Below are 24,782 nucleotides of genomic sequence, written 5' to 3' on the forward strand. Positions count from 1 at the left end.
CCCTTGAATCTGGAAGCCTCTGTGACTACTCTGACCAGTAGAATATGGCACCAGTGACATTTAAGGCTCAGATCTTAAGACACTGGCAGCTTCCACTTCCTGTCACTTGGAATACTTTCTCTAGGAGTCCACTTTGTCAAAAGTGAACTAGTCTGAGAATGGTCTGCTGTGAGGAAGCCCAAGCTAGCCATGTGGATATGCCATTTGAAGAGAGATATAATAAAATGGTTGTTGTTCTAAGCCACTAAGTTTTGGGTTGTTAGTCATGCAGCAATAGATAATTGGAAGTTTCCTTCCTGTAAAAGGGGTTAATACTATCCTTGTGGCTATATAAGAGGAGCTATAGTGATAACTGCAGCCATATTAAACTTTAACTATCATCATAGAAGTTTCTAGAATTACTATGGAGGAGGAGGCTTTTCTGTATAGGAAAATACTTTGAAAAGCCCATTAGGAGTAGAAGGTGAGACCCTAGGGGATGAGTTGACAAAGAGAAATAAAAGATATAATCAAACCACTTTGAATTTGAATTGCACAGGAATTTGGAGGTAGGAAAGAGCAGAGAATACAGAAGCAAGTAGAAATAAGGGAAGAGCAATGGAGGAGAAGTGAGAAACGTGGCCAGGGAACAGAGATCAAGTTTCAAAAATAACTGAAAGACTTTTTAAAAACACGGGCATCTAACAAATTTGATGCTGATTGTATATCCATCAGGAAAATCTCTATTAGATTAGCAGTCCCTGGTGCAGTTTTTCTAATTAATTACTAAAATACCTGAAAAATCTCTATTTCTCCAAAATTTCCACAAAGTTTGCTACCAGTATAGATAACTTTTGTGACATTTTTGTTTTGTTTTTAAATTTAGGTGGAAAATTTTTTAAGTATCTGAGTTCCACTCATAGGTTGACTTGGTAGAGAAGAAGGATAACAGATGCCATTTCCTAAACTGAATTAATTTAGACATAGTGATTTTCAACCAGAAGTGATTTTGCCCCCCAAGGAATACCTGGTAATTTCCTAAGGCACTTTTGATTGTCTTGACTGGGACGGGGACTGGGATGGGGCAGGGAAGAAGGACAGCAACTGGCACCAAGTGGGCAGAAGCCAGGGATGCTGTCAAGAATCCTGCAGTGCACAGGCTAGCCATCCACGAGGAAGAATTTTCCAGCCTAAAATGTCAATAGTGCCAGGATTGAGGAATCCTGATTTAGAGGAAGCCAAAGATCTGAATCAAAGGTGTCCATGAGAGCCTAAGCCCCCTGCAGAATGTACAGGAATCTTGAAGAAGACATTAGACTTTCCACGATCCATGGAATGTGGCTGGAATCAATCTTATGTAAATTATTGGGAAGAGGGTGATTCTAATTAACCTCTGGGTTACGGCATCAAATAAGAAAAACTAATCAGTTAAAGTTCTTAATTGCAAGTAACAGAAACTAACTCTGGGGAAATTGAGCAGAAAAGGAATGTATTAGGTAACACTGGGAAGCTCATAGAATCTCTGGAAGGGTTGAAGAACCCGACCTGGAGGCTAAGCAGAAAAAAACAACTCATAAAAGCATCCTACAGAATCGTCCATGAAGATATCGGTGCCTCCACCACTGGCACAGACACTGCTGGGATAAAGGAAGCCTGAATGTTCTAGCAATCAAGATAGAATGGATGCTTCCAAATAAGCAAAAAGAAGCAGGACCTCAAAGTTTCATTTTGAAAACATATAAATATCTTTCAGCCTTAACATGAGAGAGTGAAAACTCAGCCACGTAAGCGCAAAACCTCAGGGTCATTGTTGACTCCATAATAGTAATCCAAGTCAAAATACACTTGGATAAATACATTGCCCTCCTAAGAGGCCTCCTGGTTTTAGTCTTCCACCTATAACCAACACCACATCCACTGGTAGAGTAACTTCCTATTTGGATTATGGTGCTTTCCTGCAAAGAAATTATGCATAAATTAGCTTTCAAAACAAATCCAAACGTAATTTGACATCACTCAAAGCACTCTGTGATCTGTTCTGGACCTATATTCCAGTCGTCACTCCCACTACTTATCCAGGCAAATGATTTGCTTATTGAGCCCTAAGTATACTTGGCAAATGGTTTTCTTTCTTCTGCACCTTTACTCTTACCATTCTTTCTTCTGAGATGCCTTTTCACCTTCTCTTTATCTAAATCTCACATTCGTCCTTTAAAATCCAGCTCAAAACTCACAGAACACCTAACAATACCACGAACCTACTTTGTGATCTTGAGAAAATGAATACATTGCTCTGAACTTATAAAAGTACAAAATGGAACATTGTATTTTGTATTTGTATTACACAATGTATACAATTAACATTGAATTTGTACTACATTTTGCTGAAAACTTTTTATTAGGAAACCATACCGTCTACACTGTGCTATAGTGGAACCGGAAGCTCTAAACCTGTAGTCCTGAGGCACCAGGAGGGTGAGTGCAAGAGCACAGTCATTCTGGAGACTTCTTTGCTGATGAAGTAGGACTCATTTTCAAGTTCACCCTTTATCAAATAGATCTCTATGTTGCAATCTAACATACAGAAGACTGTATCTCATGATAACCTTTTCTTCCAGTGCTTTCAAACAGTGAGGCTTTATTAACACTTCCATGAAACAGTTCTGAAAATTAAAAACACTTCAATCTCTTTCATTCTCTCTGAATAAGAATATGTTTTAATGGAGTAAATTCTCAACTTTCAGACTGCAAACTCAAGTGCATAATAAATATTGCATTTCTTGGGCCGGGTGCGGTGGCTCACTCCTATAATCCCAGCACTTGGGAGGCTGAGGCGGGTGGATCACTTGAGGTCAGGAGTTCAAGACCAGCCTGGCCAACATGGTGAAACCCTGTATCTACTAAAAATACAAAAAGTAGCCAGGTATGATGGTGTGTGCTGTAATCCCAACTACTCAGGAGGCTGAGGCAGGAGCATTACTTGAACCGAGGAGACGGAGGTTGCAGTGAGCCAAGATCACACCATTGCACTCTAGCCTGTGCAACAGAGTGAGACTCCATCTCAGAAATATCTATATCTATATCTATCTATCTATCTATTGCATTTATTTAAATAGACTTAATTTTAACTCTACACCTTCATTTAGTTGGTTTCTGGGAAGCAACTGCTGCCATTTTGGTGGTTCTCTCAGTATGAAAAATAAAATTAGGTCATTCTCCCATTATAGAGAGTGTGGTGATTCATTTTGTGTGTCAACTTGACTGGATTAAGAGACACCATGACAGCTGGTAAAGCATCACTTCTGGGTATATCCATGAGGATGTTTCTGAAAGAGATGGGTTTTTGAAGCAGTAACTGAGTAAGGGAGATTTGCCCTCACCCAGTGTGGGCATGCACCATCCAGTCACTGAGTTCCTGGACAGAACAAAAAGGGAGAGGAAAGGAACATACCCTCTGTCTGTCTGTCTGTCTGTCTGTCTCTCTCTCTCTCTCTCTTCCTCTCCCTCTTTCTCCTCCCGGGAGCTGGACACCCATCTTCTCCTATGCTTGGACATTAGAACTCCACATTCTCCCCATTCCAACCAGAAACTGACACAAATACTATTGTGGCTGGGTTGTAGCCAGTTTTCTTAATGTACATGCTGATTTCCTTAATTATTTCCTCCTATCTCTTCTGGCTGTAGGATGGCTCAGTGGAATCCATTTTGTCAACTCCAACAATTACTTTTTTCACACCGTGTGTAAGGCAGAAGGGCATGATCACAGGTCTGTCCGTTTTTGGAGATACCAGCTTCAAAGTTGCCAACACCAGCAGCAATAATCAGGACAACACAGCCCACCTGATATGTCCCTGTAATCACGTTTTTGATAAAGTCTCTGTGGCCTAAGGCATCAGCGATAGTCACTTGCTGGTCTCAAATTTCCAAAGGGAGGTATCAATGGTGAGTAATATCACATTCACACTCAGCATTCAGTTTATCCCATACCCAGGAATAGTTGAAGACACCCTTTCCCATCTCAGCAGCCTCCTTCTCAAATTTTTCAGTGGTTCTTCCTTGATGCCACCACGTGTGTAGATTGGATGGCCAGTAGTGGTGGACCTGCTCGAATCTACGTGTCCAATGGTGACAATGTTGATATGAGTCTTTTTCTTTCCCATTTTGGCTTTTAGGGGTGGTTTTCATGACACCTGTGTTCTGGAAGCAAACCTGCTGCAATGGGAATATATATGTATTGTAATATATATATATATATTCCTATTCTTACTATAGGTAGTGCTTTTGGTGGCAGAGTTAGGCAGTCTAAACATCACTCTGTGTTTTCCACTATTGTTCCCAGTTTTACTTATGGTTAAATTGGCCATATGACTAGGTTCTGGCCCACAGGATGTGGGGAGAAATGAAGTAAGTCATTTCTATGCCAGCCCTTACGAATCATGTCAGACAATCCGTGCTCTCCAAAGTGACCTTGGAAGCCACATGTTTCAGATGGTGTAGCTGGGAACAACCTGGGTCCTGCGTCTCCTGCTCAAGCAGCATATCCCATTCTATCTCAACTGATAGAATCACTGAATGCACACTATGTGCCAAGCACTACTCTAAGTGCCCATATGTTAACTAATTTTATAATGAGATACACATATTAGCAAATATCATAACATCATGGTAATAGAATGATACAGAAGGACATGCCTAAAATGGCATTGAACCTCAAATCTACCACACATATCCTTCCAGTATTTCTTCCCCATTCTTTCTGCTTGTCTAAATCTCATCCTAAATTTTATTTCAGTTAAGGAACAAAGCGGTAAACTGGATATGTTAAAGCAAAAAGGAAGAAGTTCTAGCGTGTGTGTTTATTTTATATAAATATGTGAATCCAATCTATTTATTAAGAGCTTCTTGAGAGCTGTGGATTCCTACAACCTCTCCTGCTGATACAGCCTGGTAAACTGACTACTGAAAGTGGATTAATTTTGGCTTCTCTAAATGCAAGCACCACTGCTGTTTAGGTGGGCCTCCAAACTGGGAGACAGTAAGTCCCATTGTCCTGGTGGTGTTTGTGAGTTGGACCAGGATTATAGCAGTTGTAGCAGGATATAGGCTCAACTTGGTTTATCTTGGCCCTTCCTACCACCAAGGATTCTTAGGACCATACAAAGTATGAGAGAGAAAGGAGACTGTCAACAGCTTGTGACAAAGAGCAGCAAAGATGTGGGAGCTGGTCCTTCTGCAAGGCACACAATTCAACTCACTCTTACAGAGGAGGATGCTAGCAAGCTAGTATACGTACTACTAAGAAGAATCACCATGCAGAATTACTCAAAGCCTAGTATATATATTTTTTTATTGTACAGGCCAAGTTACAGAACAGAATGAAGGTAGGGATTATGTTTTTAGTCTAAAACAGAAGCAAAGAGGAAATGAACCAGAGTGTGGAGCAAAAAATACCTGCAAGTAGGGGGAGAAAAACCTCAGAACTGGTGAGCGGGGAGGAAAGGAAAGGTACAGTTTTGAACATGACATTGGCTTAAAAGATTATAAATTGTAAGAGGCATAGAAGCTTCAAAACAGAAAGAAAAAACCAAATTGCAAAAGCTTTTAATGATGGGAAGGTTGAAATAGAGTGAAGAAAAGCAGTGCTGTGCTGCTCAAACAATGGCGTGTGGGTAACTGTTTAACAACTGGCTCTTCCAAGAATGATGTGTTCATATGCACAAGTTTCTTATAAATTTTACTATGAATAAACGCTTCATTACTATCAATCCTATCTATTTCAACAAAGAAGTTGCTCACATCGTTAACCTATGAGTTTCGCTCTGACATGATTATGGGTTGTATTTTCCGATACATTTGTGAGTAAGAGAAAAGTAAAACAATGAAGATGTACATTAGGAAAATTTAAATTAATGATGATGTGCAAGACTTCTTTACTGAATTAGATAATAGTTTTCAAATACTGAAAGAATATTGTCTCAATTCTGTATGTTATTCACAATGTAAAACCACAGACAGAACACACTTTAAAATTTAATCTGTAGTGTTATTTTTTTCCATCACTTTCTTAAGATTAGACAATCAACAAAAAACAAATCAAGCCCTGATTTGTAGTGCGTGCTGATTTCTATGGTGGAAATACTGCCAGCATGACTAGTTTCAAGCTATACCAGCAACGTGTCACTGAACGCAGAGTTAGAAAGAGAGGCGCAATAGCACCTCATTATATGTATAGTGTTTCCACCATACAAATGCAATGGACGTGATAACCATGTGCCTAGAAAATAGTTCCTTATGCTTAGTAGTCACAGGTAATCTCTGAAGTCCCCCAAATTCCTAGCATTCCTAATCCCTTTGAATCTGATGAATCTGATTCTGTTTAGGTGGCAGGAATTATTGAGGAGCCTGAGACCTCTCAAGAGAGTGTTAGGAAGGGACACTTAAGGGAAAACACTTACCTCTTCCTGATCTCTGGGAATGTCTCTCCTCCCATGTTTGCTTCTCCAAGGCCCTCTCTTCTACTCCAGGCCTCCCAGCAAAATCTGGTTTTCTTATAAAACCAGAAGAGCCTTGAATTGCCAACATTTATCCTGCTAACATCCCCAAGGCAAGGTTACAAAAGCTGGCTGTCTTTTCGATGAGGACAGAAAAGAGAAGTCTGGAAAACAAAACATAAACCGAGAATGCATCTCACTTCAGCAGTTGGTACAGCTGAAGCAAGGCTTCAGTGTGAATGCTGACAATGGGGTCACATGTTCTCAGTCAATAACATATTAGATTAGCAGTCCCTGGTGCATTTTTTCTAATTAATTACTAAAATACCTGAAAAGACTTCCATATATATATATATATATAATATACACATATATACTTACATATGTATACTTTTCTTTTCTTTCTTTTTTTTTTTTTTTGGCAGAGTTTTCCTCTTGTGGCCCAGGCTGGAGTACAATGGCATGATCTCAGCTCACTGCAACCTCTCCCTCCAGGGTTCAAATGATTCTCCTGCCTCAGCCTCCAGAGTAGCTGGGATTACAGGCGCACACCACTACGCCCAGCTAATTTTTTTATTTTTAGTAGAGATGGGGTTTTACCACGTTGGCCAAGATGTTCTCCATCTCCTGACCTTGTGATCCGTCCGCCTCAGCCTCCCAAAGTGTTGGGACTACAGGCGTGAGCCACCGCACCTGGCCATATGTATACTTTAATATATGCATGTACATATAATATATACATGTATATACTTATAAGTATACATTAATAATATATGTAATAATATATGTATACGTATATTACATATATATTATATACGTATATTACATATATACGTATATTACATGTATACGTATATTACATATATACGTATATTACATATATACGTATATTACATATATACGTATATTACATATATACGTATATTACATATATTATATACGTATATTACATATATATTATATACGTATATTACATATATTATATACGTATATTACATATATTATATACGTATATTACATATATATTATATACGTATATTACATATATATTATATACGTATATTACATATATATTATATACGTATATTACATATATATTATATACGTATATTACATATATATTATATACGTATATTACATATATTATATACGTATATTACATATATATTATATACGTATATTACATATATTATATACGTATATTACATATATATTATATACGTATATTACATATATATAATATACGTATATTACATATATAATATACGTATATTACATATATAATATATACGTATATTACGTATATAATATATACGTATATTACGTATATAATATATACGTATATTACGTATATATTATATATGTATATTACATGTACATATATTACATATATTATATACGTATATTACATATATATTATATATGTATATTACATATACATATATTACATATATAATATACGTATATTACATATATATTATATACGTATATTACATATATGTATATTACATATATATTATATACGTATATTACATATATGTATATTACATATACGTATATTACATATATAATATATACGTATATTACATATATTATATATGTATATTACATATAAAATATATATGTATATTATATTACATATATAAAATATATATGTATATTATATTACATATATAAAATATATATGTATATTATATTACATATATAAAATATATATGTATATTATATTACATATATAAAATATATATGTATATTATATAGATATAAAAAATATATATGTATAACAATGAAAACCCTCTAGCCAGTATCATAAAGGAATAATCACTGTTGAGCAGAATTGAAGGGCATAGTTATAGTCAATACGTACTTTACTACATAAAAATAAAGAAGGGGCTGGGTGCGGTGGCTCAAGCCTGTAATCCCAGCACTTTGGGAGGCCAAGGCAGGCAGATCACCTGAGATCAGGAGTTTGAGACGAGCCTGGCCAACATGGCGAAACCCCGTCTCTACTAAAAATACAAAAATTAGCTGGGATTGGTGGCGGGCGCCTGTAATCCCAGGTACTCAGCAGGCTGAGGCAGGAGGATTGCTTGAACCCAGGAGGCGGAGGTTGCAGTGAGCCGAGATCATGCCACTGCATTCCAGCCTGGGAGACAGAGTGAGACTCCATCTCGAAAAACAAAAATAAAATAAAATAAATAAACAAATAGTAAGATGACAAGAAAAAACAAGATGATAGCTGTAAAAAATATTGTATCAAATAATAGAAGGAGATCTCATATGCAGAGATGTAGCCTAGGACCTGGTACACTAAATCAGTATTTACTATGCATGTAATCATAATAGTTGTTACAGTAGAAAGATCCAAAGGAAGATTGTATTTTTGAATTTATTACAGGGACAAGAAAAAAAAATCAGACAATAAGTTGGCATTTCAATACAATGAAAGAAGCTTGACCTCTAAGATACAAGCACAGAAAGCAATAAAAATAAGTAAAGGAAATATTTCAAGTTTTATAATTCAAGAGTAAATCCTTAAAACTACTTAAAAAGCAGGAAAAGGCAAAAGTGTCACTGCAAAACAAAATGAAATTTGTGACATGCAGTAGATTGCAGAAAAGGTATAAAAATTGTTCTTTAAAAAATGATAAATATAGAAGATTTCTAAACAAAGATTAGAAGTACAGTTTGAAAACTACAGCTAGTTTCAGGTGTGACTGGATAAACTGATTCTTTCCTCCCCTTTCCCCAACCCATCACACTCACACACTCCATATCAGAAAGAAATCATTAAAATAATTTCACTGGAGCTGCGTAGTACACAGAATAACGCTTCCCACAAGGAAGTCTGAATCCTAATCAGAAGCTGTGCAGGTGGCAAAGGGTAATTAAGTTTGCTGACCAGTTGACCCTAGAATAGGAAGATTATCCTCGATTATCTAGGTAGGCTGATCAAATCACACGGATGCTTACATGTGGAAAGCGGAGGCGGAAGGGTTAGCATTGGAGTGACGTGGTGTTGGAAAGGTTTGACCAGTCACTGCTGGCTTTGAAGATAGAAATGAGACACAAGCAAAGAAATGTGGGTGGCCTCTCAAAACTGGAGAAGGAAAAATAAAAAAGGATTCTTCCCTAGAGACCCATTTCTTATTTCTGACCTTCAGAACTATAAGATAATAAATTTGTTCTGTTTTAAGCCACTAATTTGGGGTAATTTGTTACAGCAGCAATAGGAAACGAATACCAGCTGAAATCAATTCTACAGAGCACACAAGGCTCTTTGCCTGTTATGCTCATTTTCTGCTCCTCATCTCTATACTAATGAGGCTGCCTTCTGTTGGGTCCATTTCATTTTTCTTCTTTTTTTTTTAACAAAAAAAGATACATTTTAAAATGTTTAATGTAAACTTTCAATACATGCAAAGTGAACAGAAAAGTATAATGAACTCTCATATAACTACTGGCCAGCTTCCATGGTTATTAACATTTTGTGATTCTTGCTTCATCTAACCTCTAACCACTTCCCATCCTCCTCATGTAATCATTCTTCATAGCTTTTTAATGTAAAATGTACATATGCAAATATACAATTTTAAATGAACAAATCTTCGCTATACATTTTGACAAATGGATGTGTTCATGTAACTGAGACTTCTATCATGATATGGAATGTTTCCATGTTTCTAGAAAGTTCCCCAATGTTCCTCCTCACTCTCCATATCTATTTTTCCTGGTCTAGAGCATCATATAAATGGATGCTCTAAATCAAGCTTGTCCATCCTGCAGCCTTCAGGCTGCATGTGGCCCAGGATGGCTTTGAATGTAGCTGAACATAAATTCGCAAACTTTGTTACTGTTTCTTAAAACATTATCAGTTTTGACCAGGCACGGTGGCTCACCCCTGTAATCCCAGCACTTTGGGAGGCAAAGGTTCGTGGCTCACTTGAGATCAGGAGTTTAAGACCAGACTGACCAACATGGTGAAACGTCATCCCTACTAAAAATACAAAAAATTAGCTGGGTGTGGTGGCGGGCACCTATAATCCCAGCTACTCAGGAGGCCAAGGCAGGAGAATCACTTGAACCCAGGGGGCAGAGGCTGCAGTGAGCTGAGATCGCGTCATTGCACTCCAGCCTGGGCAACAAGAGCAAAGCTCTATCTCAAAAGAAAACAACAACAACAAAACAAAAAACATTATCAGGTTTGTTTGTGGGTTTTTGGCAATTTTTTTTTTTTTTAGCTCATCAGCTATCGTTAGTTTATTTTATGTGTGGCCCAAGACAATTCTTCTTCCAATGTGGCCCAGGGAAGCCAAAAAATTGGACACCCCTGTTCTAAATGTTTATATGGTACATTCTTTTTTGAGTTCAGCGCGTCTGTTAGATTCATTCGTGTTGTTACATGTATCCGCAGGTCATTCTGTTTGTTGTTGAGGAGTATTTCATTGTGTAAATTTCCTTTCATTTTCTCACTGCTGCACATTTCATTTGGCTCCAGTTTTCAATTACCGTGAAAAAGTCGCTATGAACATGTTTGTACAAGACTTTCCATGAACACGTTTTTACTTCTCCTAGATAAATCCCTGAGAGTGGAATGGTTAGACCAAAGGGGAAGTGTATATTTAACTTTATAAGAAAATGCCAAATATTTTTCCAAAGTGGTCGTGCCATTTTACATTCCTGCCATCGGTTATTGACAGTTCTGGTTGCTCCACATCCTCGACAAAATTTTCATTTCTCTGATGACTAATAACATTGAGCACTTTGTGTTCATTGGCCAAATATGTATATAAAATATATATATATCTGCATATGTATACACACATACACACACACACATACACACACATATACACACACACGCATATCTTCCTTTGTGCAATGTCTGCATTTTTGCCCATTTTTAAATGGATTGTTCATCTTAGTACTGAATTATAAGAATTTCCTATATATCCTGAATATAAATCCTTTGTCAGATATACGTTCTAAAAATATTTTCTTCCAATTTGAGGTTTGCCTATTCGTCTTATCATTGGTGTTATTTGGTGAGCAGGAGTATTTTAGTTTGATAAAGTCCAATTAATGATTTTTTTAAATTTTATGGTGTTACCTTCCGTGATGTAAGAAATCCTTGCCTATTCCTCTTTGCAAAGATACTGTATTTTCTTCAATAAGCTTCATAGTGTTTACTTGTACATTTAGGGCTATGTCCCAGTTTATACAATTTTTGTGCATGCTTACTAATTTAGTGTATGGTATAAATTTATACTAAATTTTGTGTGTAGTATGTGTATAGTATACATTTTCTATAGGGATATCCAGTTGTTCCAGCACCATTCATTAAAAAGGTTTCTTTCACTGTTGATTTGCTTTGGTGATTTTGTCAAAAGCCAATTGACTGCAGAAATAGAGACCTATTTCTGAACCCTTTATTCTGGTCCATTTATCTATTTGGCCTTATGCCAATACCACACAGTCTTGATTACAATTGTTTTATAATAAGTATTGAGGTAGGGTAGGTTTATAAATGCTCTGGCATCAATCTGAGCTCTTTGCATTTCTATACAAATTTTAGAATATTTTGTTAATTTCTATAATTAGTGTCTGCTGGGATTGTGTTGTAAATGGATTGAGTATATAGACTAATTTGGGAGAAATTGATATCTTAACAATACTGAGTCTTCTATTCCAGGAACACAGTATATCTCTCCATTTATTACAGTCTTCAATTTCTTTCAGCAATGTTTTGTGGTTTTCTGTGTTGAGGTTTTGCATATCTTTGGTAAATTTATGGCTAATTATATTATGGTTTTTCAATGCTACTGTGAATGACATTTTTTCATTTAATTTCCAGGTGATATTAGTCTCCAATGGCTGCTGTAACAAGTGACCTCAAACTGGGTGGGTTAAAACCACAGAAATGTATTCTCTTCACAATCTGAAGATCAGAAGTCTTTAATCTGTATCACTGGGCTAAAATCAAGGTGCTAGCAGGGCTGCATTCCTGCTGGAGGCTCTAAAGGAGAAGTCCTTGTTTGCTTATTCCATCTTCTGGTGGCTACCAGCATTCCTTGGCTTACGCCTGCATCACTCCAAACTCTGCCTCTGTCTTCACATTGCCTTCTGCTCTGAATATGTGTGTGAAAATCTCCCTCTCATAAGAATATATTGGATGGCATTTAGGGCCTACCTAGATAATCTAGTATAATCTCCCCATCTCAATATCCTTCACTTAATCACATCTGCAAAGAGCCCTTTTCCAAGTAAGGTAACATTCACAAGTTCCAAGGATTAAGATCTGATATCTGCACAGGTGTTTTTGCAAGTATATAGAAACACAATTTGCTTACATTGGGTTTGTACTCTGAGGCCCTCCTTAATTCACTACTTCTGGTGTTTGCTTTTTATTAATTTCTTAGGATTTTCTATGTAATCAGTCACATCAGCTGAAAATGTTATGCCTTACATTTTTTGTTCTTGCATTATTGCACTGAATGTAATATATTTAGTCTTAAAAATATAAACCATAATATACAAAAAGTATAAAAATTGTAAAAACTATGGATTATGCCATAATCCCAAAAATATGGCTTAAACCCATAATTCCAGCACTTTGGGAGGCTGAGGCAAGAGGATCTCTGGAGCCCAGGAGTTCAAGACAAGTCTGGGCAACATAGGAGACCCAGTGTCTGAAAATATATATATATATTAAAAAATTAGCCAGGCATGGTGATATATGTCTGCCGTCCCATCTACTTAGGAGGCTGAAAAGGGCAGACCACTTGAGCCCAGGAGTTCGAGGCTGCAGTGAGCCATGATCACACCACTGCACTCTAGCCTGGGAAACAGAGCAAGACGCTGTCTCAAAATAAATAAATAAACAAACATTATAAAATAATGTGGATTTAATCATTAACAAACAATTTCAAGTTCTTGCACAGTTTCACAAAGGTTAATGTGACCCAAAGCTTCACGTTTATAAAGACAACTCTCAAATCTGTATTGCAAGCCTCATCTCCCTGTGGAACTCCAAAGCTTGATTTCTAACTGCCACCTGAATAACCCATTCACACTTCAGCACCAATCATCATTCCAAAGCCAGCATTATCATCCCCTTGTAATCAGCTTTTCTATATTTGTGACTGTTACTAATAATGTCAATTGACTTTGGCTTGAACCCCATTATCTTTTGATTCCTCTTCCTAGTTTCTTCATTTAGCTTTTCATTGTTTCAAATACTCCGAAGTATCCTTTCAAAGAATCTCTCACTTCTTCCCATTGCCAGGCTTTGGTTAAGGGCCCTCACACTTGACTTTCTCAACAGCCCCCTATCCAGTCTTCCTGACCCTCAGTTTCCCTCTTTACAAATTCATCCTTTTCTGTTTCTCCAGGATTATCTTTTTTGAGCCCACTTTATGACACTATAGTCTGCCTCTGTGGGTAGTAACTGTTGCTACCCATTACTTGGTCCTCAGCTTGTACTACCTCACATTAACGTTTACCTTTTATGTATGTCTGTCTTCCTAACCAAACCATGGTTAGTTGAGGGTGGGAACTGTGGTTTAGTCTTTTTAAAAAAATATATCCTCAGGCCGGGCACGGTGGCTGATGCCTGCAATCCTAGCACTTTGGAAGGTTGAGGCAGGCAGATTGCTTGAGGTCAGGAGTTTGAAACCAGCCTGGCCAAAATGGTGAAACCCCGTCTCTACTAAAATACAAAAACTTAGCCAGGCATGGTGGCATGCACCTGTAATCCCAGCTACTCAGGAGACTGAGGCAGGAGAATCACTTAAACCTGGGAGGTGGAGGTTACAGTGAGCCGAGATTGCGCCACTGCGCTCCAGCCTGGGCGACAAAGTGAGACTGTCTCAAAACAAACAAACAAACAAAAACCAAATATATATATATGTGTGTGTGTGTGTGTGTGTGTGTATAATTTGTGTGTGTATATATATGTATTTATATCCTCGACTAGGGTTCATAGGAAGTGACTGTAAATGTTTGTTAATAAGGATTATAACATGCTTTTCTGAGGGCTGGGGAGAGTTTGATAATGATGATGGTGCAAACATGTGTGACTTCAGCTAATTGTTGGCTTCTCCAGGAAACCACAAAGAGTACAGTGTTAAGGAACTTGGAGATCTCCCAGGAAGAACTTTGCAAAAGCTTTTATGTATAAATTTAAATATAAAACTTATGAAATCAATTTTAAACATTTCCATTTCCATTAACATCTCTCATTACCTTCCTTTCTGAAAATTTCTGATTCGTTGGATAATTCTGAAAAGGGTCCCTTTTCCTGCTAAGATAAATATTTAGAGTTTTACCTGGTGAATTGCTCAATTCCCAGCTGAGCTGGAAAATTTAGTTTAAAGTAGTAAAATTATTTCATGACTTCTGGATCAGAAAAATATTTTTAACATGTTTTTACAAGTAATTAATACACAAGTTCAGAGTATAAAAGGGTTTACAATAAATGTAAGCCTCCCTCCCACTCATGACCCACTATCTTCAAGTCCTTCCTTGACTCTGCCCTTCACTAGGGCTTATCAACTCAAATATTTTCGTGGGTTAGGCATGTAACATAAATGAGTAATGCAAGTATGTCTGTTGTATAATGTCATATTAAATTGTATTCATATAATTTTACTTGCCTACTTGCATACTTGTGTTCTTTTGCCAAAAAAAAAAAAAAAAAAAAAAAAGCTCTTTCTCATTGTTTTGGAAATGGCTGACCCTCTCAGTCCTTCATTTTCTCTCACTTTTGATATCGTAATCATCCAACAGGTTCTTCCTGCTCACTGCACAGACAAAATCATTTCACTGAAACCATGGCATTGCAGTAGAAAAAGAGTTTAACTGATTCAAGGCCAGCCTATGCAGGAGAACTGGAGTTGTCACTCAAATCAATCTTCCTGAAGGCTCTGAGGTTAGAGGTTTTTATGGACAATTTAGTGGGCAAGGGGTAGGGAATGGGTGCTGCTGATTGGTTGGGGATGAAATAATAGGAAAACATTCCTTGTGTGCTGAGTCCACCTCTGGGTGGGGCCACAGGATCACTTGAGTCATGAGTCATAAGTCTCGATGGGGTGAGTCTGAAATATACCGCAAAAAAGCAGTCTTAGATTCTATAGTAATGATGTTATCTATAGGAGCAATTGGGGAAGTCACAAGATTTGTGAGTTCTGGCCACATTGATTCCTGAGCAGTAAGGGACTATAGAAACCATACCTACATCTTAGCACAGTTCAGGCCCCTCTCATGATCCTGTTCTCTTGGCCTTTCTTACAAAGGTGGTTTTTGGTTCCTGAGCAACGAGGGAGTTAGCTTTAGGAAGGGACTATTATAATCCTTTCTTTCAAGTTAAACTATAAACTACATTCCTCCCCAAAGTTCATTTGGCTTAAGTCCAGGAATGAGCAAGGACAGCTTGGAGGTCAGAAGCAAGATGGAGTCAACTATGTCAGGTTCCTCTTGTCATAATTTTGCCAAGGCAGTTTCAATATAAGTAGTGGTTGTTTTTCCTCTTAATTTTTACTAAGAAAAGTAGAAGCACAAGCTTCATGATAAACAGTAATTGATGTGTTCAATTTCAGAAAGATGAAGGAGTGTGAACTACCGGAGAGGACATGAGTGCCTGAAGGATAAAACTACTACTTGGCTCCTGGTTCCAAGACATTTTTTTGTATATAAGAATTGAAGGTTGATGTTGTTAGGCATCCTGATATTTTTATGTGATTTTTTAAAATGTGAAATTTGTTGATTTTTATTTGGCAACAAATGTAGCGTTTTTTTGTTGGTTTGTTTTTGAGACAGAGTCTTGCTCTGTCGCTCAGGCTGGAGTGCAGTGGCACAATCTCAGCTCACTGCAACCTCTGCCTCCTGGGTTCAAGCAATTTTTCTGCCTCAGCCTCTGAGTAGCTGGCTAATTTTTTTATTTTGAGTAGAGACAGGGTTTCACCATATTGGCCAGGCTGGTCTCAAACTCCTGACCTCGTGATCTGCCTTCCTCGGCCTCCCAAAGTGCTGGGATTACAGGCATGAGCCGCCATGCCCAGCCCAAATGTAGTGTTATTTTTAAAACACTGGATAGGCCAACACTGTCTAAACCAAACAAAACAGGTCTGTGGGCTGAATTTGGTCCAATGGTTGCAGTTTATTATACAACAGTTTGCCCTTTTCTCATGGCAATACTATGTATATATGGGAGATCATTCCTTATCAGGACATACAGACCTAAAGCATAGGTTTTCATGGCTAGTACGGATGTAATTTATGTGTCTAGTTCCTATACATGGACATTTATACTGATTCCAATCTTTTCCCATTTCGTACAGTGCAGAAATAAACATCATCATGCATATATCTTTGCATACATGGGAATGATTCCACAGGATAAATGCCTAGAAGTAGAACTGCAAAACAAGGGCTTCATAAAGCATATGATAACCATATATAAATGGTGATGGTGGTTAGTTTCTCCTTTTCTTATGGTTAAAGTCTTTTATCCCTAATTTTTCTTTTTTGTTGTTGTTGTTAAAGTCTCTTGGTTTCTCTTATTTTATTTTCTAAAATAACAAGGAAGTAATGATTACAAAGACACTTTTTGTACAACCCTACAATCCCAGGAAGATCTACACTTTGCACAGGTTGGTACAGCAAGTTGCTCTCTGGACCTGCCATTGAAACAGTCACCACAATAAATAAAGAAAATTCTAAGAGTCCTGCATTTGGGAAGTTTACTATCAATGGCTAGGTCTACTCTTGGTGGTATTGTGAGTGCATGGGTCCAGACTTATGATTCTGACAATTAAGGGAAAAGGAATTGTCTTTATGCTCTGTGTATTTGTGTATGTGTGTGGCATGGGTGGGGGGCGGGTAGTGGGGAGGAGGTGAAAGGTCCCTGAAGTAAAGAGGATGCACAGGACCCTTTTATTTTAGTCCCCAAAAATTGGCTTCATAACCGTTCACAGGCCACATCCCTTTTACGAGCCCTAGTTTCCTTACAAAACATAAAAGGTTTGTGTTGTAAGGGGAAAGGAGTATTTAAAGTGATGGAGGAGAGGAGCTCAAGATGGCTGAGATCTGGGCCTGTCCAACATTGAGAAATTTGGGAGGGGAGCCATCAAAGAAGCCTGGGAGCAGCAGTTCCAGGGAAAAAGGAGAATGTGATGGCCAGAGAGCCAAAAGAAAAAGTAGTTGAAGGAGTGCTCAGCACTAGGCATCTGAACTGAATGCTGTGGCAGGCTCACTGGCCACAAACAATAGGGAGCTGGTGGAGGCCTTGACGAGGACCATTTCAACAAACTGGTGGGCTTAAAATCCGGAAGAAACAGTTAATGAACAAATCATTTTGACGCCTTTTATAAACCACACAAGCTTATTCCAAATCCGTTACTGGCCTAACTGATTTAAGTCCCTTTCCCATGTGATCCTCAGAGATTCTAAGGGACTTAGCCTATCCATGACTCTTCGTCCTGCTTCTCACCTCCCATGATTGCCCTAAGGATGTGAAAGTGCTTTCAAACAAAGATGCCCAAGAAAGAAGGTAGGCAAATGTGCAAGCATTAGTTTGTAGTACTCTATTACTGTATCTCACCTTGCACTCTCTAGTTTCCTTCGTGCTCCCTCAATATCCAACTCTTAATAAATTCATGGCTCCCGGTGAGCATTCATCAAATCTCATTCCACGAATTTAGCCCTTCCCGTTCCCGCCCAACTCTCGCTCCCTCCCCTGGCCAAATCTCTAACCTGCAAGGCTAATTCCGAATTCCAAATCGGAAGCAAGAGGGCGGGGCCCCGTGAGAAGCGACGGATTGCTCCAGTCCCTTCCCGACGCACTGTGCGCATGCGCTGGTCCTCCGCGGACCGTTCGTGCTGCCCGCCTAGAAAGGGTGAAGTGGTTGTTTCCGTGACGGACTGAGTACGGGTGCCTGTCAGGCTCTTGCGGAAGTCCATGCGCCATTGGGAGGGCCTCGGCCGCGGCTCTGTGCCCTTGCTGCTGAGGGCCACTTCCTGGGTCATTCCTGGACCGGGAGCCGGGCTGGGGCTCGCACGGGGGCTCCCGCGTGGCCGTCTCGGCGCCTGCGTGACCTCCCCGCCGGCGGGATGTGGCGACTACGTCGGGCCGCTGTGGCCTGGTAAGTGCAGGCTCTAATCTGGCCCCGTTAATTCTGGGGCCTCTTGAGAGTGGGGCTGCCTTATCTCTATCTCCAAAAATGTGCAGGTGACTCTCAGGCCAGGCCGAGGGCAGTTGGAGAATTCCCAGATGTTCTTGAGGACCCAGAATGACAGGAGCCCTGGCTGGGCTTACGTTCGGAGCCGGCTTCAATACTGGCCCTTTTCTCTGGCCCTACCCAACCCGAAAATTCTGGACGCCTCTCAATCTTGGCCCGTCTCTATTGTCCTTTTGTCTCTGCCCTTTACACCCTTGTGTCTTCAGTGTTCTGTCTGTCTCTGGTTGCCTTTTTTGCCTTTTTTCTGTCCTCTCCCTGCCAGGTTTGGCTCTGTCCATGAGTCACCTCTCTCCACATTTCTCCTAACTCTCGGTGTCTTCTTTTTCTTCCATTTCCACGCCATGTGTACATTGCATCTTCAGGTACCTGGGCTCTTCTATCGGGGAAAGGGGCGTCCGTCTCTTTCCCTAGCCCGCTGATAGAAGTCAGAACTAGAGCAATGACGCACACGGTGTCAGAGATGGTGATTCGAGATGCCCTTTCAATAGCAGCTTTTTTCTGTGTTTAGGGAGAGAGACTTACTTTTTGATGCAAGGTCGTGAACGTGGCACCACCTTTCTAATCTCAATCATTGTTGCCCTGGGGTGGTTTAATTCTAAATAGAAAATCATAGAAATCTTTTCGTTTCTGTGCGTTACTATATGCATTGTAATGAGATTAAATTGGATTTTATAGGAAATTTTGTTCTAGTATCATTAGATACCTTCAAGCTTAGCTCACTGTTGCAGGCATTTGATAGGAAGTAATATGCATCAAGCAAAATTGGAAAAACGTGGTTTTCCTGAATTAACTTCTAAGCACTTGTTTTGAATTTTTTCCAGACCTTTTTAAGTGGTGTAGATAATTTATCGTGTTTATAAGGAATGGAATGCATTTGTTAGTTTGTTTTTGTTTTGTTTTGAGACGGAGTCTTGCTTTGTCGTCCAGGCTGGAGTGCAGTGGCGCCATCTCGGCTTACTGCAACCTCCGCCTCCCAGGTTCAAGCAATTTTCCTGTCTCCGCCTCCGGAGTAGCTGGAATTACAGGCACGCGCCAGCACGCCTAGTTAATTTTTGTATTTTTAGTAGAGAGGGGGTGTCACCATTTTGGCCAGGCTGGTCTCGAACTCCTGACCTCATGTGATCAACCCTCCTCGGCTTCCCAAAGTGCTGGGATTACAGCCGTGAGCCACCGCGCCCGGCCCAATTTGTTTTATATAGGTTAACGGGAGTCCAAAATACAGAACTAGATGAGATAACAATAGTTAACAGTGTTAGTCAGTTGGAATTATTGCGTAGGTATTTTTAATCTCATGGAATTTTAGTCTTTGAGTAAGTTCACAGCCCTTGGTATTAAAGTAAGTTATTTACAACCCTTGCATTTCTACTTCTCAATATTTAGTGAGGAAACATATCTGATTTTCTTTAAATAAAAAGAGAAAAGACTGCAGAAGATAGCATTCTCTGTTGGAGCAATTAAGATGTATAAGAAGAACTACAAAGACGGAGTTTTAAAACAAACTGATTTATAAGTGGTATTTATTTAATTGGCTGTCATTGGGCTAAATTATTTCTAAAGTTACCATGGATGCCATTGAGTCATGGCTTAAAAATGTCTCCTGGTGATGGCACAGTTTAGCTACCTAAAGAAGTAGAGATGTGGGAAGCCAGAAGCCCCAAGCTCTGCAGTTTTTCTTTTGCTATAGTTCCTTTGCATGTTGTGAAAGAATACAGTTAAATTCCTGCTCCCTAACAGATGAGAGCATAAGCATTTCTTTGGACATACATATGTAAATACATGCTCATGGACATGTGAAAAGATCAATACTAACATTTGGGTGCAATAAATAATTGTGTAAAATTATTTTTAAAAGAATTACATATTAGGAAATGATATATTGATTAAAAGTGATAGTCAGTGAACAAGAGAGTAGATTTCTGGGGGAAACCTATTTTGCATCATACTTGATTTTTAGTTTTGACTGAATATCGAAGTCTATATTCAAAATTCTTTTCCTTTAGAACTGTAAAGGCATTGCTGCATTTTCTTCTAATATAATTGTTTGTTGCTGCTGAGAATTCTTATGACAATCTGATTTTTTCATCTTCATGATTATCTTGTTTTTCCCTTCACGGAACCTGTTAGGGTCTTGACTTTATCCTTTATCCTAAATTTCTCAAGGCTTGGACCAGGTGTGGGTTTGGTTTTGTTTTCTTTTGCTACTCATTTGACTTGGCACACTCAGTGGGCCTTTCCCTTTATCTTTCTTCATTTCTGAGAAGTTTTTCTCTCTTATTTTTTATTATCTTCCTTTCATTTTTCCTGTCCTTTTTCTTTCAAGACTTGTCTTAGGAGGATAGTGGTCCTCTTAGATTGATATGTTATGTCCGTGATTTCCAAAGTAAGATTTGTACTCGTCGTCTGTTAAAAGGAAAAGCATACATATACCCTATGTATATATGCACACTTTTTTATTTTTAAATTATATATGTATCTGTACTAATTATTTACATTGTAAGTCAACCCTAACATAATCTTAAAGGATAAGATACAAAACATTCATTCTGCATCTGGAAGCTTCAGTACTTTCTTCCTGAATCCCAGTAGATCCTTTTGTTCATCCCACGGGATGCATTCCGCCCCCATCCTCCCACTCCCTTTGGATACCACATTACCACAGTTCTGCATCACTTAACTTTCCTCTTATGTTTTTCACCTTTTTTTTTTTTTTTGCATTTTATGTCCTGGGGAATTTCCTTAATTCATTTTATGGTTTTACTGTTGATTTTTTTAATATTGGCCATTGCAACTTTTCTTTTCTTTTCCTTTCCTTTCCTTTTCTTTTCTTTCTTTTCTTTTCTTCCACACAGGATCTTGGCGTGTTGTCCAGGCTGGCCTCAAACTCCTGGGCTCAGGTAATCCTCTCACCTTGGCCTCCCAAAATGCCAGGATTACAGGCGTGCGCCACTGTATTCGGCGGCAACTTAATTTTTTTATTTTTATTTTTCCTTTTAGAGGGCACCTAGCACTGAGCATTGCAACTTTTCATTTCCATGAACTTTTAAGAAAACTCTTAAAGACATGTTTAATTCTGTACACTTTCTATTGTTCTTTGATTGCTGTTTTTGAATAACAACAAGGAGTGCGCCTTAGCATTTTGATGGTATCCTCTTAATAGTCGCAATAACAGTCCCCTTGGTGCTCTGTATACTCTCAAGTCTTAAATGTTTTGTATGCAGCTGTACATTGACAGTTGAATGGTCTCGCTCCAAGTGGATCAGCAAGAACATAAAGAATCATTTAACTGGTACAGGCTGCGGCTTGTGAATTCCTTATTAACACCAAAGAAGATGTGTGAGACTCCATACTGAAACTAAAGATGACTTGTGAGTTCCACACTGAGATCAAATAAGTCTTTATGATGGTGACAGAGAGTGGTGTCAATGCCTAAAGTTTTGGTCAATCTCTGTAAATTGAGGGGCTGACCAAAAGGGGGAACTTAACTGTATCAGACATAATTTTGAGAAACATGGGTATGTGGATGGTAATGGAGGAAATGGGTGTAGATGAGATTGCCTAGGGAGAGTGAGAAGTAGGTTAGGTCTAAGCCTTGATGAGTTCCCAGCATTTCCAAGGTAGTTGAGGATACTGAAAATGAGTGGCCAGTGAGATAGAGGTAAAGCTAGAGACTGCCCAGGGGAGACGAAGTTTCAACAATGAGGAGGAGGTGTCAACATTGTCAGGTATTGCTGAGAGGTCAGATAAAACCAGAATTGAGCAAAATGGCCATTGGAAGCCTATGGTGCCCTCCGTAAGAGCTGTTTCACTGAAGTGGTAGAAACGGAAATCAGGCTGGGCACAGTGGCTCACTCCTGTAATCCCAGCACTTTGGGAGGCTGAGGTGGGCGGATCACCTGAGGTTAGGAGTTCGAGACCAGCCTGGCCAACATGGTGAAACCCTGTCTCTACTAAAAATACAAAAATTAGCCAGGTGTGGTGGCAGGCCCCTGTAATCCCAGCTACTCAGGAGGCTGAGGCAGGAGAATCGCTTGAGCCCCGGAGGCGGAGGTTGCAGTGAGCAGAGATCGAGCCACTGCACTCCAACCTGGGCGACAGAGCAAGACTCCGTTTCAAAAAAAAAAAAAAAAGAAATGGAAATCAGGATGGTTTGGCTTTTATTATTTTAATAAAATAGCTACAGCAGGGAAATGGGGTACTTTTTTTCCCCCTTTTAAGATGAGACATAGCCAGGTGCGGTGGCTCACACCTGTAATCCCAACACTTTGAAAGGGAGGGTCGCTTGAGCTCAGGAGTTTGAGACCAGCCTAGGCAACATAGCAAGACCTTGTCTCTACTAAAATTCAAAAAAAATTAACTGGGCATGCTGGCACACACCTCTAGTCCCAGCTATTTGTGAAGCTGAGGCAGGAGGATCACACTTGAGCCCAGATGGGCGGGGCTGCAGTGAGCCTTGATAATGCCATTGCACTCCACGTTGGGCAACAGAGCAAGACTTTGTCTCAAAAATAAATACCCTCTCTCAAAAATAAATAATAAATATGGGAGGAGAGATTTGACTTTAGATTCCTCAAAGGGCAGGAGGAAAGAGAATTCCAAACAGTGATTCACCTTTAATGGGAGAAAGATCGCTTAATTTTACATGAGGGAGAAGAGGATTGGTGGAGATACAGTAGGTGAATAGTTTTTGTATGAGGAAGTTGAACATGTGTCATTCTAATAGCTTCCATTCTCTGTGAAGTAGAGGGCAAGGTCATCTACTGAGAGTTGGGAGAGGTCAAGAGAGATGAGGGGAGATTAGAAGAGCTCTCCTAGCAGAGAGTGGAAGAATGAATTGCTAAGAGAGATGAAGTAGGATTGTTAAGTAGTTTTGAGGGCCCTGTTGAGATGTGCTTCCAGTTGGGTGTGATTTTCTCCAGTAGTGCTTTATTTCCCTGGGTACAGGCAGAGAGAAAAACAATAAGGCTCATGTAGGGTTTGTATTTTGTTGGACAAGTCAAACAGAAAAGTCAGAGGATGAGGGAGTTTAGAATGTTTGCAAAAGAGTTACTGAAACGATGAACCGCATAATCTAAGGTGGTAAGTGGGCGAATAGATAAGGAGGATGTGAATAGGTAAGGAGAAGAAAGAAATATCAGATTATTGATTATTGACGGTGACTCTCTAATACAGCTATTATGCCATTTTAACCGATTAAGAAACTAAGGCTTTAGAAAATTCATAATTTGCCCTAACTGTGCAGCTAGTAGGCAGTGGAAATGTGATTGGAACCAGAGTTCTTCTGACTCAATAGACTAAATGGATGTAAGGATGTAGTTGAAAGAAGGGTGAGCTAAATGTTGTGGAACCATGAGCTGTTTCTCTGGTTGATATCCCTCTCTGTAAGTGATAACATGGGTTACGCTGGATAAAACCTTGTGGTGATTGGTGACTTTCCTTTGTCCTTCCTCCTGTGGCTAGTCTGGCGAGTATCTGCCTTTCCTTTTCCTTTCTCATTGCTGCCACCTAACTTTAGGCTCTTCCCCTTACATCTGGGTAACTGAAATAAGATCACCTTTTTGTTCCCCTTCTGATTTACTTTGACCTAACATTATCTTTACTATTTTCTTTAAATTAATGTTTCATTAGTCTTATTCTACTCAGGAACTCTGTAGTTCCCCATTGCCTACGAAAAAAGTTGAGCCTCAGCCTTATATTCAGTGACTCTTCAATTGGATATTCAGTCCAGTTTTACGCCTCCTATGAGCCTTCTATGCCAGCTCCTTGGGTCTCTTGCCCTTTCATTGTCTCATCTCTGCACCCTTCTTTCTGTTTGTTATTCTTTTTTTTTTTTTTTGTACTTTTTTGGTTTTCTTTTTGGTTTCTTTTTTTGTTTTATTTATTAAACCTCCATCACACTTCATCCTATAGAGTTTTGAACCACAGCAAGGTGCAGTATCATCCTGCGGCTCTGGAGGAAGTGGCAGGGAGTCCAAAATGCCACCTTAGCTTCTTATCTGGGGCCACATGTATTTCTGCATCTGCTGCTTCCCACACTCTTGCCCACAAGTGTCGCTTGTGGAAATAATTTGAGATTTAC

The 24,782-nt window shown here is 39.1% G+C and overlaps 2 protein-coding genes across 5 annotated transcripts in view; one reads left to right on the forward strand and one right to left on the reverse strand.

Moving 5' to 3' along the window:
- ATP13A4 (ATPase 13A4) overlaps positions 1 to 18,304 on the reverse strand; it is a 194,833-nt gene extending 176,529 nt beyond the window's left edge. Inside the window, exons 1-2 of the mRNA XM_055110792.2 lie at positions 18,070 to 18,304; positions 6,435 to 6,634 (exon numbers count right to left, since the gene is read on the reverse strand). Coding sequence (XP_054966767.1) covers positions 6,435 to 6,469 — 35 coding nt within the window. The 5' untranslated portion in view covers positions 6,470 to 6,634; positions 18,070 to 18,304. The remainder of the gene's footprint in view (positions 1 to 6,434; positions 6,635 to 18,069) is intronic.
- Positions 18,305 to 18,312: 8 nt separating this feature from the next.
- OPA1 (OPA1 mitochondrial dynamin like GTPase) overlaps positions 18,313 to 24,782 on the forward strand; it is a 104,977-nt gene continuing 98,507 nt past the window's right edge. For 2 of the 4 annotated variants that reach the window (XM_003807652.6, XM_003807651.5), the window contains exon 1: positions 18,477 to 18,610. In XM_003807652.6, the coding sequence (XP_003807700.1) occupies positions 18,579 to 18,610 (32 nt within the window). In that variant the 5' untranslated portion in view covers positions 18,477 to 18,578. Of the gene's footprint in view, positions 18,611 to 24,782 lie in introns of all 4 variants that reach the window. The other 2 variants (XM_003807650.7, XM_003807653.6) reach the window with 2 other exon arrangements.

This window comes from Pan paniscus, chromosome 2 (genome assembly GCF_029289425.2).
Source record: "Pan paniscus chromosome 2, NHGRI_mPanPan1-v2.0_pri, whole genome shotgun sequence".
In the NCBI taxonomy this organism is placed as follows: domain Eukaryota; kingdom Metazoa; phylum Chordata; class Mammalia; order Primates; family Hominidae; genus Pan; species Pan paniscus.